Here is a 12,948-nt window from a genome sequence, read left to right as displayed (position 1 = left end):
TCATACTGTGTGCATACTGCAGAGCTGCTATTCTGAACGATAGTCCCACAACACTCTGTTTAAATATGAACAAACATTGTAAAAGATTTCTCGCAATATTTAGTATGTTATTACATTTAAATAAAATGTCCTCAAATCAATTTATATGGACTTTAAAATGCAATCTGTAAAATGTAATATTGGGTTAATCAAGTTGTGCAGGTGCAATCAATAATATTCACAAAATGGATTCAAATTGACCATTTCAGAAGAACTCAATAAGTGAAACAGGGTTTGTATGTACGGCTTTGAAACTAGACTGTATATGCAGGAGGAAGTATCACCATGACGACAAGGGTTATCTTTGTTCTCCATGTGTTTCCTGTCTAAGTGAGGAGTTTGGTGCAGGGGATATAACAGATATACTATGGTTAACACTGAAGAGGGGCCATTTTATTGTTTAATGTGCTGGTGTACTCGTGTTAAGGCTGCAGCTGGGCTGCCACTATGGTTCTGTGATTCTGGGGTTTATGATACAGTGAAGGCAGGGATGTGGTCAGAGGTCTGGACGTTGTACCTCATACTGGCATTTGGTACTCCAGAACCATCACGAGCACCCCAAGAGAAATCCCATGACTTCAGAAGGATCCTCCTAGGTTTGGATAAATGCAATGCCTGCATTGGAACATCCATTTGCAAGAAGTTTTTCAAGGATGAAATAAGGTAAACTCAGATATTTCCTATTTATGCAAATAATCGTTTTTTTTTTTTTTTTTGAGATATTCATATTACAATAGATTATTATAGAATCGTAGAAACAAACTATCCAAATGTCCAGGGGTGAAGTCAACATTTCAGAAGTGAGGTGGACAAGTAATAAAAAAAATTCTCTGACCTTTGTCTAATAGACAGGTTTTATTTTTTCTTATATCTTGCTTTTAATTGGCTTTTCTGCCATTTCAATAAATTATCAATTACAGTTTTTAAAGTTTCTATAGGTACTGTAATTAAGGCTGTCAATTAGCACTGCATTTTTCATGTACTTTATTGTTATGAAAATACCCCAAGATGGCTTGTCATATGCTTATTGTCTTTTATCAGCCAAGCAATTTCATATTTTTATTCCGCTACAGTGATAGCTGGATGCTTTTGTCCATATAAGGGATTTCCTGGAACATCATAAGTGTAATGACTTCTATGAGCCTCACTTGTGGACTTTCTGTGCAAGGGCACCCTCCAGCTTCCAGTATGAATAAAATAGACATTATATGAGAGTGTTTAGCGTTCCAGTAAAGTGGTGCAGGTATGACATCATTTTGCAGGCCAAAACAAGGAAGCGAGTTAGCATTTTGGCACACTTCCGGTTCCCTTGTCCCAAAGTCAATGTTTTTTTTTAAATGGGATTTTGGTTAAATGGCTGAAATAAGGTCTGCGGTAAACACAAGCTCAAGACACTTTCACGTTTTATTCTACGACAGATCAGTATTACCCTACTCGTGATATTTCTTGAAAAAGGTGGTTGCTAACAAGTGGCTAAATGGGACTACTCAGGTAAACTCAGTCCGCTTTTATAGCCTCATTATGTTCATAATTGTGCTCTTATAAACTAGTATAACTCAAACGCTCTGGGAAATTTTTTTTAAGGTTAAAAACTGAAAGAGTTATCAGAAGCTTAGTGAAGGTGATGTTGAAATCACGGGACCATGGTATAGGCTAGTTCGTTTATAGGCCTACGACTTCATTTAGGCTTCAAAATTAATAAAAGATGTGTTCATCTGTGATAATTATCTTGATGGACAAAATGTGTAAGTATCATAAACATAATAGACCACATAGCTTGTTTTTTTGCGATAATCCAAAAGCCTGTGGGAAAAAGTTTTGTCGAGGGAACCAGTGCGATGCTAACTGCTGGTTGGCCTACAAAGTGACCACTCTATAATGTTCATATCGTCTTGTTTTGGATCAGAATAAAATGGTCAGGCATAGACCACCTTGTCTCTTTGAATTTAAAATATAGATTTATTCACATTGGCCTCTATAAAACGTGACTACGTGATCACATTTGCCTAAAAAATTATACCTATGCCTATACAAATGTCCAAATAAAAAAAACGAAAAAACGTCAAGATATTGATGTTCTGTTACGTAGCTCATCTGATTTAAAAAAATAAAAAAATAAAACACTTAAAACGGTTGTATATCCTCATACAGAACTAATATATTTCCTACTACAAAACTCAATTAGCAAGAGAAAACATGCTTCATCAAATTCATAGCATCTGCTTGCATGTATATAAAAGTATTGAGACACAAAAAAGTGTATTGAATGCTATTGAGAAATTAAACAGCACTAGAAGGGTACCTTTTTCTATAGCGAAATTTGTCTGCAAAATGGCCAGCTTGTAATATCTAATCATTGATCCGAGTGAGCAGCATGAACAGTGAAACCAAAAACAGGAAGCTAACGTGGACACTGATTATTTCACCACAGGTTTGAAAGATGGCTGACTGCTCAGTCTAATCTCTCCTCAGCAGATGTGCGCTCATATGAGGGAAACTATACAGACAGCACAGCGGGCTGGAGACCTGTGGTGCTGTCCCAATTGATGTCGCCTCACCTGCACAAGATATCAGACAATAGCATTTGCACCTCAGCAGGCAAAGGGAAATCCTGCAGCATTGAAGCCGTCCTCAGGGCCACTTCACGCTTCCAAAGTTGGGTTCGCTCCAACATACTGCTTCCCAGCATGGTGAAGGTCTGCATTCGGTCATTGTATTCTGATGTCTATTTGAGGTCAGCAGTGGCTCAGGATTTAAGGTCTGAACAATTAAATTTCAAAGCAGTATTAATTTGAAAACTAGGTGCCAATTTACCCCTTATAAGGTGGCAATTTTTTCTCCATTGTCAGTGTTTCTTAAAGACAAGTTTTGGTGAGGATGAAGGTGACAAGTGTACTTCTTCCTTTGTAGACAAACTTTAAACAGTGTTTTAAGGGTGTTTCTTCAACTTTGGGCACTTTAGTGTTCCAGATCTCAACTTTATTCTTTTTAAAGGATGGTCACATTAAAACTCTTAGAAACTTTTACATTTTGACATTAATGTATAGATTTTTTTGGTTGTACCCTTGTCTCAGACCCAGATTGTCTTAAATTTTTAAATGTTTAAAACTATTATAGTCTATACCAAAAATATAGCAATCATAAATTATATGTATAGTTACACCAATCAGGCATAACATTATGACCACATATTGTCCTAATATTGTGTTGGTCCCCCTTTTGCTGCCAAAACAGTCCTGACCAGTTGAGGCATGGACTCTACTAGACCCCTGAAGGTGTGTGTGTTCCATGAAAGGGTGTACTTGGTCTGCTTAGGTAAGTGGTATGTGTCAGAGTAACATCCACATGGATGGCAGGACCCAAAGTTTCCCAGCAGAACATTGCCTAAAGCATCCCACTGCCTCCGCTCGCTTGCCTTCTTCCAACAGTCCATCCTGGTGCCATGTCTTCCCAGGTAAGCGACCCACACACACCCAGCCATCCACGTGGTCCAGTTCTGATGCTCACGTGCCCACTGTTGGTGCTTTCGGCAGTGGACAGGGGTCAGCTTAGGCACCCTGACAGGTCTGCGGTTAAGCAGCCCCAAATGCAACAAACTGAGATGCGATGCACTGTGTATTCTGACACCTTTCTATCAGAACCTGCATTAACTTACTGAGCAATTGGAGCTACAGTAGCTCGTCTGTTTGATTGGACCACACGGGCCAGGTGCCATTTTTAAGAGATAATCAGTGTTATTCACATTATAATGGTCATAATGTTATGCCTGATCAGTGTGTGTATATGTACACACACAAATAAAAGCTTCAAATTAAGTGTACTTGGTTAACAATGAAATGACAGCAAAGAGCATGCTTGAAAACTTTTGCTTGATGAATGCCGTATGAACAGTGTTAGAAAAAGTTACTTTTAAAAATAATGTTACAATATTGCGTTACTTTCTAAAAAAAACAAAAACAAATTGCATTACTTCGCAAAACATAATTGTAAAACCTATATTTATTTTTCTCACCTGGGCTGGGCTGGGCTTGCTTGCTTGTTTCTTCATAACAAAACATTGTTTTCCACGTCTGCAAAGTAGATATCAAACAAACCTTTCAGCTGTGCTGCCATTTTGCTTATTCTAAAAATGCTAAAATCTTAACTATTTTTTTTTAAATCTGTGGTGTAGGCCTATAGGCTATACTCTGTTAGTGGACAAATTAAACTGTGAGAATATAAAAAGTGTTTACATTCACAAAGTCTACAGTATCAAACCAGCCCATAATTGAAGAAACATATACGTCACATTTGACTGCTTATAATGAGTATTATTTATCAAAACTCTTTCTCTATAGGGTCTGGTCACCCCGATGCTGCGCTGCCCATCTCAGAGGTTGCTGGACCGCATTGTGCGACGCTACTTCGAAGTGGCTGATGTGTGCAGTGTGCAGATGAAGCACTTCAGTGAAAAGGACAAACTCAGACTTCTGTACACTCTGGCTGTTAATCAACAGCCCCTTATACTGCAGGTATAATAACAAGTGGGCTAACATGATAAGCATGGCACTAGCAACATCAAGGTCATGGATTCAATTCCCAGGGAATGCAACTGATCAAAATATATACCTACATTAAAAATGCAATGCAAATTGCTTTGGATAAAGGCATAAATCTGAATGTATTTCATAGAATTTAGTGATCACAGCCTTTCAAGGGAAAGGAGCTGAATCTGAGACATTTCAATATCATTGTTTTCAAACACAGGAAGAGGGACTGTCTACCTCTATATATATAAAGAAAATGAAAATAATACACATTGGCATTGCCCGCTCAAGCTCCCTCGCTTCCTGTTTTCAGCCCTACTTTTGACTTTTCTGCCTACAGATGTTTCCAGGCACGGAGGGCTGGCCCTTCCTTCGCTACCACGGCTCCTGTGGAAGGATGATGGTGTGGGCAGGGAGCAGACCCCTCAGGAGCCTGTTTTCCTCTCCATTAGAGCGCCGCGCAGACATCGCCTACCAGCTCCTTCACATCACCCAGAGCCTGAGCTCCAACAGCCTCCGGTTCAGCCTCTTCTACACCAGTGTCTCACAGGACATGTTTGGCACCTTGGATGATAGCAGGGTCTTCATTGTGGATGCCAGTACCATAGGGATCATTGACTTACAGGAAGGTCAGTTTGGGCTTAATAACAGGTTACCTGTAAATAGTTTTCTGTGGTAAAATATTCCTTTTACCATGTACACAGACAAACCATATGAACTTAAGAGTTTAACTGCCACTTGGAATAAGCTTTTCACCAATAAGGCAAACAAAAAGTACATATTCCTTCAAACAGTTTATGTGTGTGTGTGTGTGTGTGTGTGTGTGTGTGTGTGTGTGTGTGTGTGTGTGTGTGTGTGTGTGTGTGTGTGTGTGTGTGTGTGTGTGTGTGTGTGTGTGTGTGTGTGTGTGTGTGTGTGTGTGTGTGTGTGTGTGTGTGTGTGTGTGTGTGTGTGTGTGTGTGTGTGTGTGTGTGTGTGTGTGTGTGTGTGTGTGTGTGTGTGTGTGTGTGTGTGTGTGTATGCATAGGGTTAATATATTCTTATTTGCTCTTTATATTTATATATGAATGTTTTTTTTTTCAAGTTTCAAGTATATTTTATAATATTCACTATATACACTAGCATTCAAAAGTTTGGGGTAAAGATAAAAAAAGAAATAAAAAAAAGAAATAAAACAGAAATTATACTTTATATAATTCAGGAGATCTGTATCTATAATTATAAATGATACATTCAGCAAGGACACACTGAATTAATCAAAAGTAAAAGTAAAAAACTGTACAATAGGACAACACATTCACAAAAATGTGTCAGTTTTCGCAAAATTATTAAGCAGCTTAAACTGTTTTCAACATTGATAATACTAAGAAATGTTTCTTGAGCACCAAATCAGCATATATAGATAGAATGATTTCTGTTGGATCATGTGACACTGAAGCCTGGAACAATGGCTGCTGAAAATTCTCCTTTGCCATCTCAGCGAAAAATTACATTTTAACCCTCTATGGCATGATTTTTAATTTTTTTGGGAAAAAATTATTTCACCCCATCTTTGAGAATATATCCATCATAAAAAGAGTCACCCCCCCCCCCCCCTCCCATGAAACAGATTTTAGTTTGTTGCCACGGCAACAATGTGCTGTAAGGGTACTAAAACTCCAAGGTTTTCAACATAGGTGGAATAGAGAAAACAAGCAATATGTGCATTAGATAAAGTTTTATTTTGAAAAACATCAAACAATAAAAAAACCCTACTACTAATTACAACTAACACCTCATGTATTATATTTATACACCAATCAGGCATAACATTATGATAGGTGAAGTGAATAACACTGATTATCTCTTCATCACAGCACCTGTTAGTGGGTGGGATATATTAGGCAGCAAGTGAACATTTTGTCCTCAAATTTGATGTGTTAGAAGCAGGAAAAATGGGCAAGCGTAAGGATTTGAGCGAGTTTAACAAGGGCCAAATTGTGATGGCTAGACGACTGGGTCAGAGCATCTCCAAAACTGCAGCTCTTGTGGGGTGTTCCCGGTCTGCAGTGGTCAGTATCTATCAAAAGTGCTCCAAGGAAGGAACAGTGGTGAACCGGCCGACATGGTCATGGCTCATTGACTAAGGCTCATTGAGGGGTCAGCAGGGTGCCCATGCTGACCCCTGTCCACCGCAGAAAGCGCCAACAGTGGCACGTGAGCATCAGAACTGGACCACGGAGCAATGGAAGAAGGTGGCCTGGTCTGATGAATCACGTGTTCTTTTACATCACGTTGATGGCCGAGTGCGTGGCTTACCTGGGCAACACATGGCACCAGGATGCACTATGTGAAGAAGGCAAACCAGCGGAGGCAGTGTGGTGCTTTGGGCAATATTCTGCTGGGAAACCTTGGGTCCTGCCATCCATGTGGATGTTACTTTGACACGTACCACCTACCTAAGCATTGTTGCAGACCATGTACAGCCTTTCATGGAAACAGTATTTCCTGGTGGCTGTGGCCTCTTTCACTCTTCCACAAAGCAAAAATGGTTCAGGAATGGTTTGAGGAGCACAACAACGAGTTTGAGGTGTAGACTTGGCCTCCAAATTTGCCAGATCTCAATCCAATCGAGCATCTGTGGGATGTGCTGAACAAACAAGTCCGATCCATGGAGGCCCCACCTCGCACCTTACAGGACTTAATGGATCTGCTGCTAAAATCTTGGTGCCAGATACCACAGCACACCTTCAGGGGTCTAGTGGAGTCCATGCTTCGATAGGTCAGGGCTGTTTTGGCATCAATATGGGACCAACACAATATTAGGGTTATGGCTGATCGGTGTTAATAATAATAAAAATAAAAATAAAAAATGACACACATAATGCTCATTCTTTGAGTTTTCTGAACTTGTAAAAACAAACTTCCCAGGAGAACTTGAATGCACCATATGGTCCTAACACTATGATATTACCTGAACAAAAGTGGTCTAACTGCACAGTGTTGACAACAAACAAACAAAAAACACAATTTTAGTATATAAATAAAAACAAAATAAATATTTAAACAGTCAAACATACTTTTTTAAATATTGATGCACATGCATATATTTTTTTATAAAAAGTTATTTCAATTTAAACATGCTAAAAAGTGATACTTATCTAACCAATTGATGACACTGTGTCCCATGTGGCTTTGCTTCATGAAAGGACTGCTCCACCCCCAAACAAAAAGTCACACCCACTTCAGCCCCTCATTTCATTGAGCAGACATGTCAGGTGATATTATAAATACAAGTGCTGGTCATATAATTAGAATATCATCAAAAAGTTGATTTATTTCACTAATTCCATTCAAAAAGTGAAACTTGTATATTATATTCATTCATAACACACATACTGATATATTTCTAATGTTTATTTCTTTTAATTGTTATGATTATAACTGATAACTAAGGAAAATCCCAAATTCAGTATCTCAGAAAATGTGAATATTATTTAAGACCAATCCAAAGAAAGCATTTTTAGAAATCTTGGTCAACTGAAAAGTATGAACATGAAAAGTATGAGCATGTACAGCACTCAATACTTAGTTGGGGCTCCTTTTGCCTGAATTTTTCAAAAGAGGCTGGCTGTTCACAGAGCTCTGTGTCCAAGCACATTAATAGAGAGGCGAAGGGAAGGAAAAGATGTGGTAGAAAAAAGTGTACAAGCAATAGGGATAACCACACCCTGGAGAGGATTGTGAAACAAAACCCATTCAAAAAGGTGGGGGAGATTCACAAAGAGAGGACTGCAGCTGGAGTCAAGAACCACTACGCACAGACGTATGCAAGACATGGGTTTAAGCTGTCGCATTCCTTGTGTCAAGCCACTCTTGAACAACAGACAGCGTCAGAAGCATCTCGCCTGGGCTAAAGACAAAAAGGACTAGACTGCTGCTGATTGGTCCAAAGTTATGTTCTCTGATGAAAGTACATTTTGGGGTCAGGGTCCCAGAGTCTGGAGGAAGAGAGGAGAGGCACACAATCCACGGTGCTTGAGGTCCAGTGTAAAGTTTCCACAGTCAGTGATGGTTTGGGGTGCCATGTCATATGCTGGTGTTGGTCCACTGTGTTTTCTGAGATCCAAGGTCAACGCAGCCGTATACCAGGAAGTTTTAGAGCACTTCATGCTTCCTGCTGCTGACCAACTTTAGGGAGATGCAGATTTCATTTAGAAAAATCTGTGAAAAATCTATGGGGTATTGTGAAGAGGAAGATGCGATATGCCAGACCCGACAATGCAGAAGAGCTGAAGGCCACTATCAGAGCAACCTGGGCTCTCATAACACCTGAGCAGTGCCACAGACTGATCGACTCCATGCCACGCCGCATTGCTGCAGTAATTCAGGCAAAAGGAGCCCCAACTAAGTATTGAGTGCTGTACATGCTCATACTTTTCATGTTCATACTTTTCAGTTGACCAAGATTTCTAAAAATGCTTTCTTTGTATTGGTCTTAAATAATATTCAAATTTTCTGAGATACTGAATTTGGGATTTTCCTTAGTTGTCAGTTATAATCATCAAAATTAAAAGAAATAAACATTTGAAATATATCAGTCTGTGTGTAATGAATGAATATAATATACAGGTTTCACTTTTTGAATGGAATTAGTGAAATAAATCAACTTTTTGATAATATTCTAATTATATGACCAGCACCTGTATATATAAAAAAGTTAAAGGGGCGTGTGAGGTCCAAAAAGGCAGTTTGTTGCCTGAGGGCAACACATGCCATAGAGGGTTAAAATATGTTATAAAAAAAGTTATTTTAAATTGTAATAATATTTCTCAATATTAGTTTTTCTTTATTTTTTATCAAATAAATGTAGCCTTGGTGGGCATAAGACTTTTTCTTTTAATTTATGTAATTTAAAGTTGACCCCAGGATGACTAGCAACCACTTTGTGAGAATTAATGGAGATTTACCTCCCCCATTTAATCATTCATGATGCAGCTTTACTGGACAGTGATCATTCCTTATTAACCAAATCTAGTCTTTCCGGCAGGACATCCTCCTGATGAAGACTTGCTTCCAGAACACGTCGATGTCTTCTCCTGTCTGAGTGGATCTTGTGCGAGACCTCCCCCATGTGAAACTGTCCGAGCCACACAGAGTTTTATCCTACTATGCAAACATATCCTTAACAAACTGCTCATCCCTAGTGATGTGCAGTCAGGTCAGCTTCCCAAAGCAGCAGCCAATGAGCTCGCTATCTGCGCAGACCAATCTCAGTCTGACCAAAGAATAATCACTGCCATACAAACCTTAAAAGCCATTTTACAGACACTCAGGGCATGCAGCGCTCTCTATGAATACAGATATCCTGAATGCCTCTACAGTGACAAGTTCTAGACACAACTACCATGAATGAAGATTGTCATTTACAAACCTACATGACATTCTTTTCTTCTATGCAACATAGAAAATATTTTTAATGTTTTTTTTTTTTGGTCCACACAATGGAAGTCAATGGGCCCATTTTGTTTTCTTTTCAAAGTTCTTCCAAATAGCTTGTGTATGCTACAGAAGAAAGTCATGGAGGTTTGTAATATGAGAGTGAGTAAATGAAGACAGAATTTTCATTTTTGGGTGGAGTATGTCTAAGTCTTGACTGCATGAAGTTCAGAGATACCAGATACAATCTGAACCTGGTAGTATCTTCTTGGCACTACTCTAAAGCACTGCAGTTTACAAATACAAAATGGATTGTGCAATGTCATCAGCATATATCGAATAAAGAATGTGAATCTTAACGTATATAGCCAGCAAACAAACCTTGAGACATATTAATAAAATTATATACATCGATAATTGCGTAAATATTATTCACACCCGAGACAAGGAATTTCATCACAAAAGGAGAATATTTTAATTACAAAGACAACTCTGATTAGTAACCCATAAACCATATCAATCTTCATGTATCTGTACAACGCTTGCTAAGCAGTTTTATTCATGTATAGAAAATGTAAAAAGAGAAATGTTCAAAATGACATTACTCCATAAAATTTAATGGCAGGAACTCTGGAAAAAAATAACAGCATTCCATCAACAAATATTTTCAAGCAATAAATATTTATAAATAGTGTAAATTTACAAGATTAGAAATATAACACAAAAGAAAAAAAAAAAACACAAATTAAAGTTTATTCCTTAGTCTATGTGCAACCCATTTTTCTGTGACTTGGCTACCCCCACTCCACCCCCCAACTTAACTTTTTCCCTTAAGAAAAAGAGGCAAAAACTATTTTTAATGGAAAAAAAAAGAAAAAATTCACATTACAAATTTCTTTTTTGTTACCTAAAGAAAATGTTGAACAAAAAAGACCAGCTACGGTAGTATTTAAGAGGAAATAAGATTCAAGAAAATAAATCATGTATCAGCCCGTACATGAAGTACAGAAGAACACAAAAGAAACAAAAACAAAAAAAAGGATTAAAGCAACAGTAAAAAGGAAGAGTCAGTAGTTTTGAGTGATTTTGACATTTGTGGTATATACACAAAACCATTTTTCCTCAGCAATTAGTCTATTTGTAGTTTGTGTTTCAAAGAAAAGTGGTGCTGAACAAGCTGAAACAGTCCTGAAGATGGAGACGATCCCACTTCACTCCAGTGGGCCGAAACTCCATACTTGGCAAGGTTGCATAGACAAACAGCTTCGAACCAGCAGCCTCGTGGGGTTTGCTACAGAAACCAGTGGTGTGGAACTGGGTCAGGTCTCCTGAATATCAGAAAGGGATGTGTTGCGTTCCAGGGTGTTATCCGAAGAACCGTTAATGTTAACGTCAAGACGAGGAGGAGGAGGGCAGGGGTGGGGCCTGTGGAGAGAGCGAGAGGACATTAACCGTGCTCAATGCTTGCTACATGGGACCATTAACTGTATGTATATTAGCTGATATAAAAGGTTTATGTAGAGATTAATCTAAAAGAGGCTTTGAGACTTACTAATGTGAACTGGTCATACACTTGCATGAGATCCTCTATTTTGTACTGCTCCAAAACCACAAAGTTCTCAAGATTAGGGCTGCATCTCCGAACGCAGCCCTGGCAGTGCACCACGTACGTCTTCCGTGAGTTGCTCTCACTGGTGACAAACAGCAGATCAAATACCTCCACCTGGGAAAGCAATGGAAAAGATCAATAAAAAACAAAAAACAAAAAGATGAAGCAAGCATGGATAGAAAAGACCCCCCTCCTAATTGTAGTTTTTAACTAGAAATGTCAAGCGTCAAGACAAAGATTGATCAAACTGAAATGAAATGTTCACCTCTTAGGGGTGTGACGGGACACTTATCTCACGAGACACGAGATTGGGTTCACGAGAACGAGACAAAGAGCAAAAACTCTTACTTGCATTTAAATTAGACAAGGAAGTTTTTATAATATATACTATAATATATAATATAGTTTTATAATAATCTATTATAAATATTTACCAAAATGTTCCTCTCGAAAGTTTAGAGCTTTTCCTCTCACAGACTAGAGTTTATGGTCACTGGATAGATATTTTTGAGGTAAATGTAACATTATATGGCATTGTTTACAAGCTCTTTTAGTGACATCTTTCCACGGTTGAAATTGATTGAGCAATTACGTGACATGACACGGATTTCAGTAGGGCTGGGTAAAAAAAAAAAATTGATTTCTCGATTTTAATCGATTCTCATTTTTACAAACCGATATCGATTCTTAAATCCCAAGTCACCCTGTTCAGTTCAGTTCAAGAGAAGCGGCAGCATGGAGCGCACATGAACTGATCTTCTCTTCCGCCTTAATACCAGTTACAGCGCAAAATAAACATGAATGAGCATCTGAAGGTGTTAGAAGATACAGTACAACTTACCGGAATCCATATCATGTCACATGGAATAACTCAATCGGTTTCAAACGTGGAAAGACGTCAGTAAAACAGCTTGTAAACAATGTAATGTACCGTCACATTTACCTCCGAAAAACCATATCCAGTGTCCATAAACTCGTTAGTCAGCTAGAAAAACTCAAGGAGCATTTTGCTAAATATATGCACCATATTACATAGGCTATTCATTATAATTTTTAATGTTCTTCAATATTTAATGCATGTACGAATAAATCTGGCAAGTTAAGACAGCCACAATTTAAATGTTTATATTTAAAATAGTAATATGATTATGTAATTGTAAAGTTAATATTATAACTTTATTATGATAAAAAAACATAATTGTTAATTTAAGTGTTTGCATAGAAATCAGTTCATTTTTACCTTCAATATAATAGTAGGCTAAATGTAGTACCAACTGACTCCCATAGTTTACAGCATTAGTAAAGAGTAGGGATGTCAATTTACACAAATTTCCATGATCGATCGTCGGTTTTTAA

General features: G+C 38.1%; 2 protein-coding genes across 7 annotated transcripts in view; one reads left to right on the top strand and one right to left on the bottom strand.

Annotated features, from left to right (window-relative positions):
• The first annotated feature begins 424 nt into the window (after positions 1 to 424).
• dipk2b (divergent protein kinase domain 2B) lies at positions 425 to 10,705 on the top strand. Of its 2 annotated transcripts, none has more exons than XM_079821694.1 (5): positions 425 to 702; positions 2,471 to 2,735; positions 4,377 to 4,550; positions 4,906 to 5,194; positions 9,595 to 10,705. In XM_079821694.1, exons 1-5 carry the CDS (start codon positions 443 to 445, stop codon positions 9,939 to 9,941), a joined length of 1,335 nt encoding a protein of 444 aa, XP_079677820.1. In that variant the 5' UTR covers positions 425 to 442; the 3' UTR covers positions 9,942 to 10,705. The 2 variants fall into 2 exon arrangements, with proteins under 2 accessions (XP_079677820.1, XP_079677819.1); XM_079821693.1 differs by having other exon boundaries at positions 441 to 702; positions 9,583 to 10,073.
• The window catches only part of kdm6a (lysine (K)-specific demethylase 6A), a 72,247-nt gene continuing 69,736 nt past the window's right edge, over positions 10,438 to 12,948 (bottom strand). For all 5 annotated transcript variants that reach the window (XM_079821679.1, XM_079821677.1, XM_079821678.1 and 2 more), the window contains 2 exons: positions 11,536 to 11,706; positions 10,438 to 11,408 (listed from right to left, as the gene is read on the bottom strand). In XM_079821679.1, the coding sequence (XP_079677805.1) occupies positions 11,376 to 11,408; positions 11,536 to 11,706 (204 nt within the window). In that variant the 3' untranslated portion in view covers positions 10,438 to 11,375. The remainder of the gene's footprint in view (positions 11,409 to 11,535; positions 11,707 to 12,948) is intronic.

The sequence above is a fragment of the Gobio gobio genome (assembly GCF_949357685.1).
Source record: "Gobio gobio genome assembly, chromosome: 7".
Lineage (NCBI taxonomy): Eukaryota > Metazoa > Chordata > Actinopteri > Cypriniformes > Gobionidae > Gobio > Gobio gobio.
The sequence above is the reverse complement of the archived record's forward strand: the minus strand, read 5'-3'. Positions and strand labels throughout refer to the sequence as shown.

Coding starts and splice junctions, on each gene's coding strand:
- dipk2b (XM_079821693.1), top strand. CDS start 443: ATGTGCTGGTGTACTCGTGTTAAGGCTGCAGCTGGGCTGCCACTATGG. Junction 703..2,470: donor TTTTTCAAGGATGAAATAAG/GTAAACTCAGAT, acceptor ATTTCACCACAG/GTTTGAAAGATGGCTGACTG. Junction 2,736..4,376: donor TGCTTCCCAGCATGGTGAAG/GTCTGCATTCGG, acceptor CTTTCTCTATAG/GGTCTGGTCACCCCGATGCT.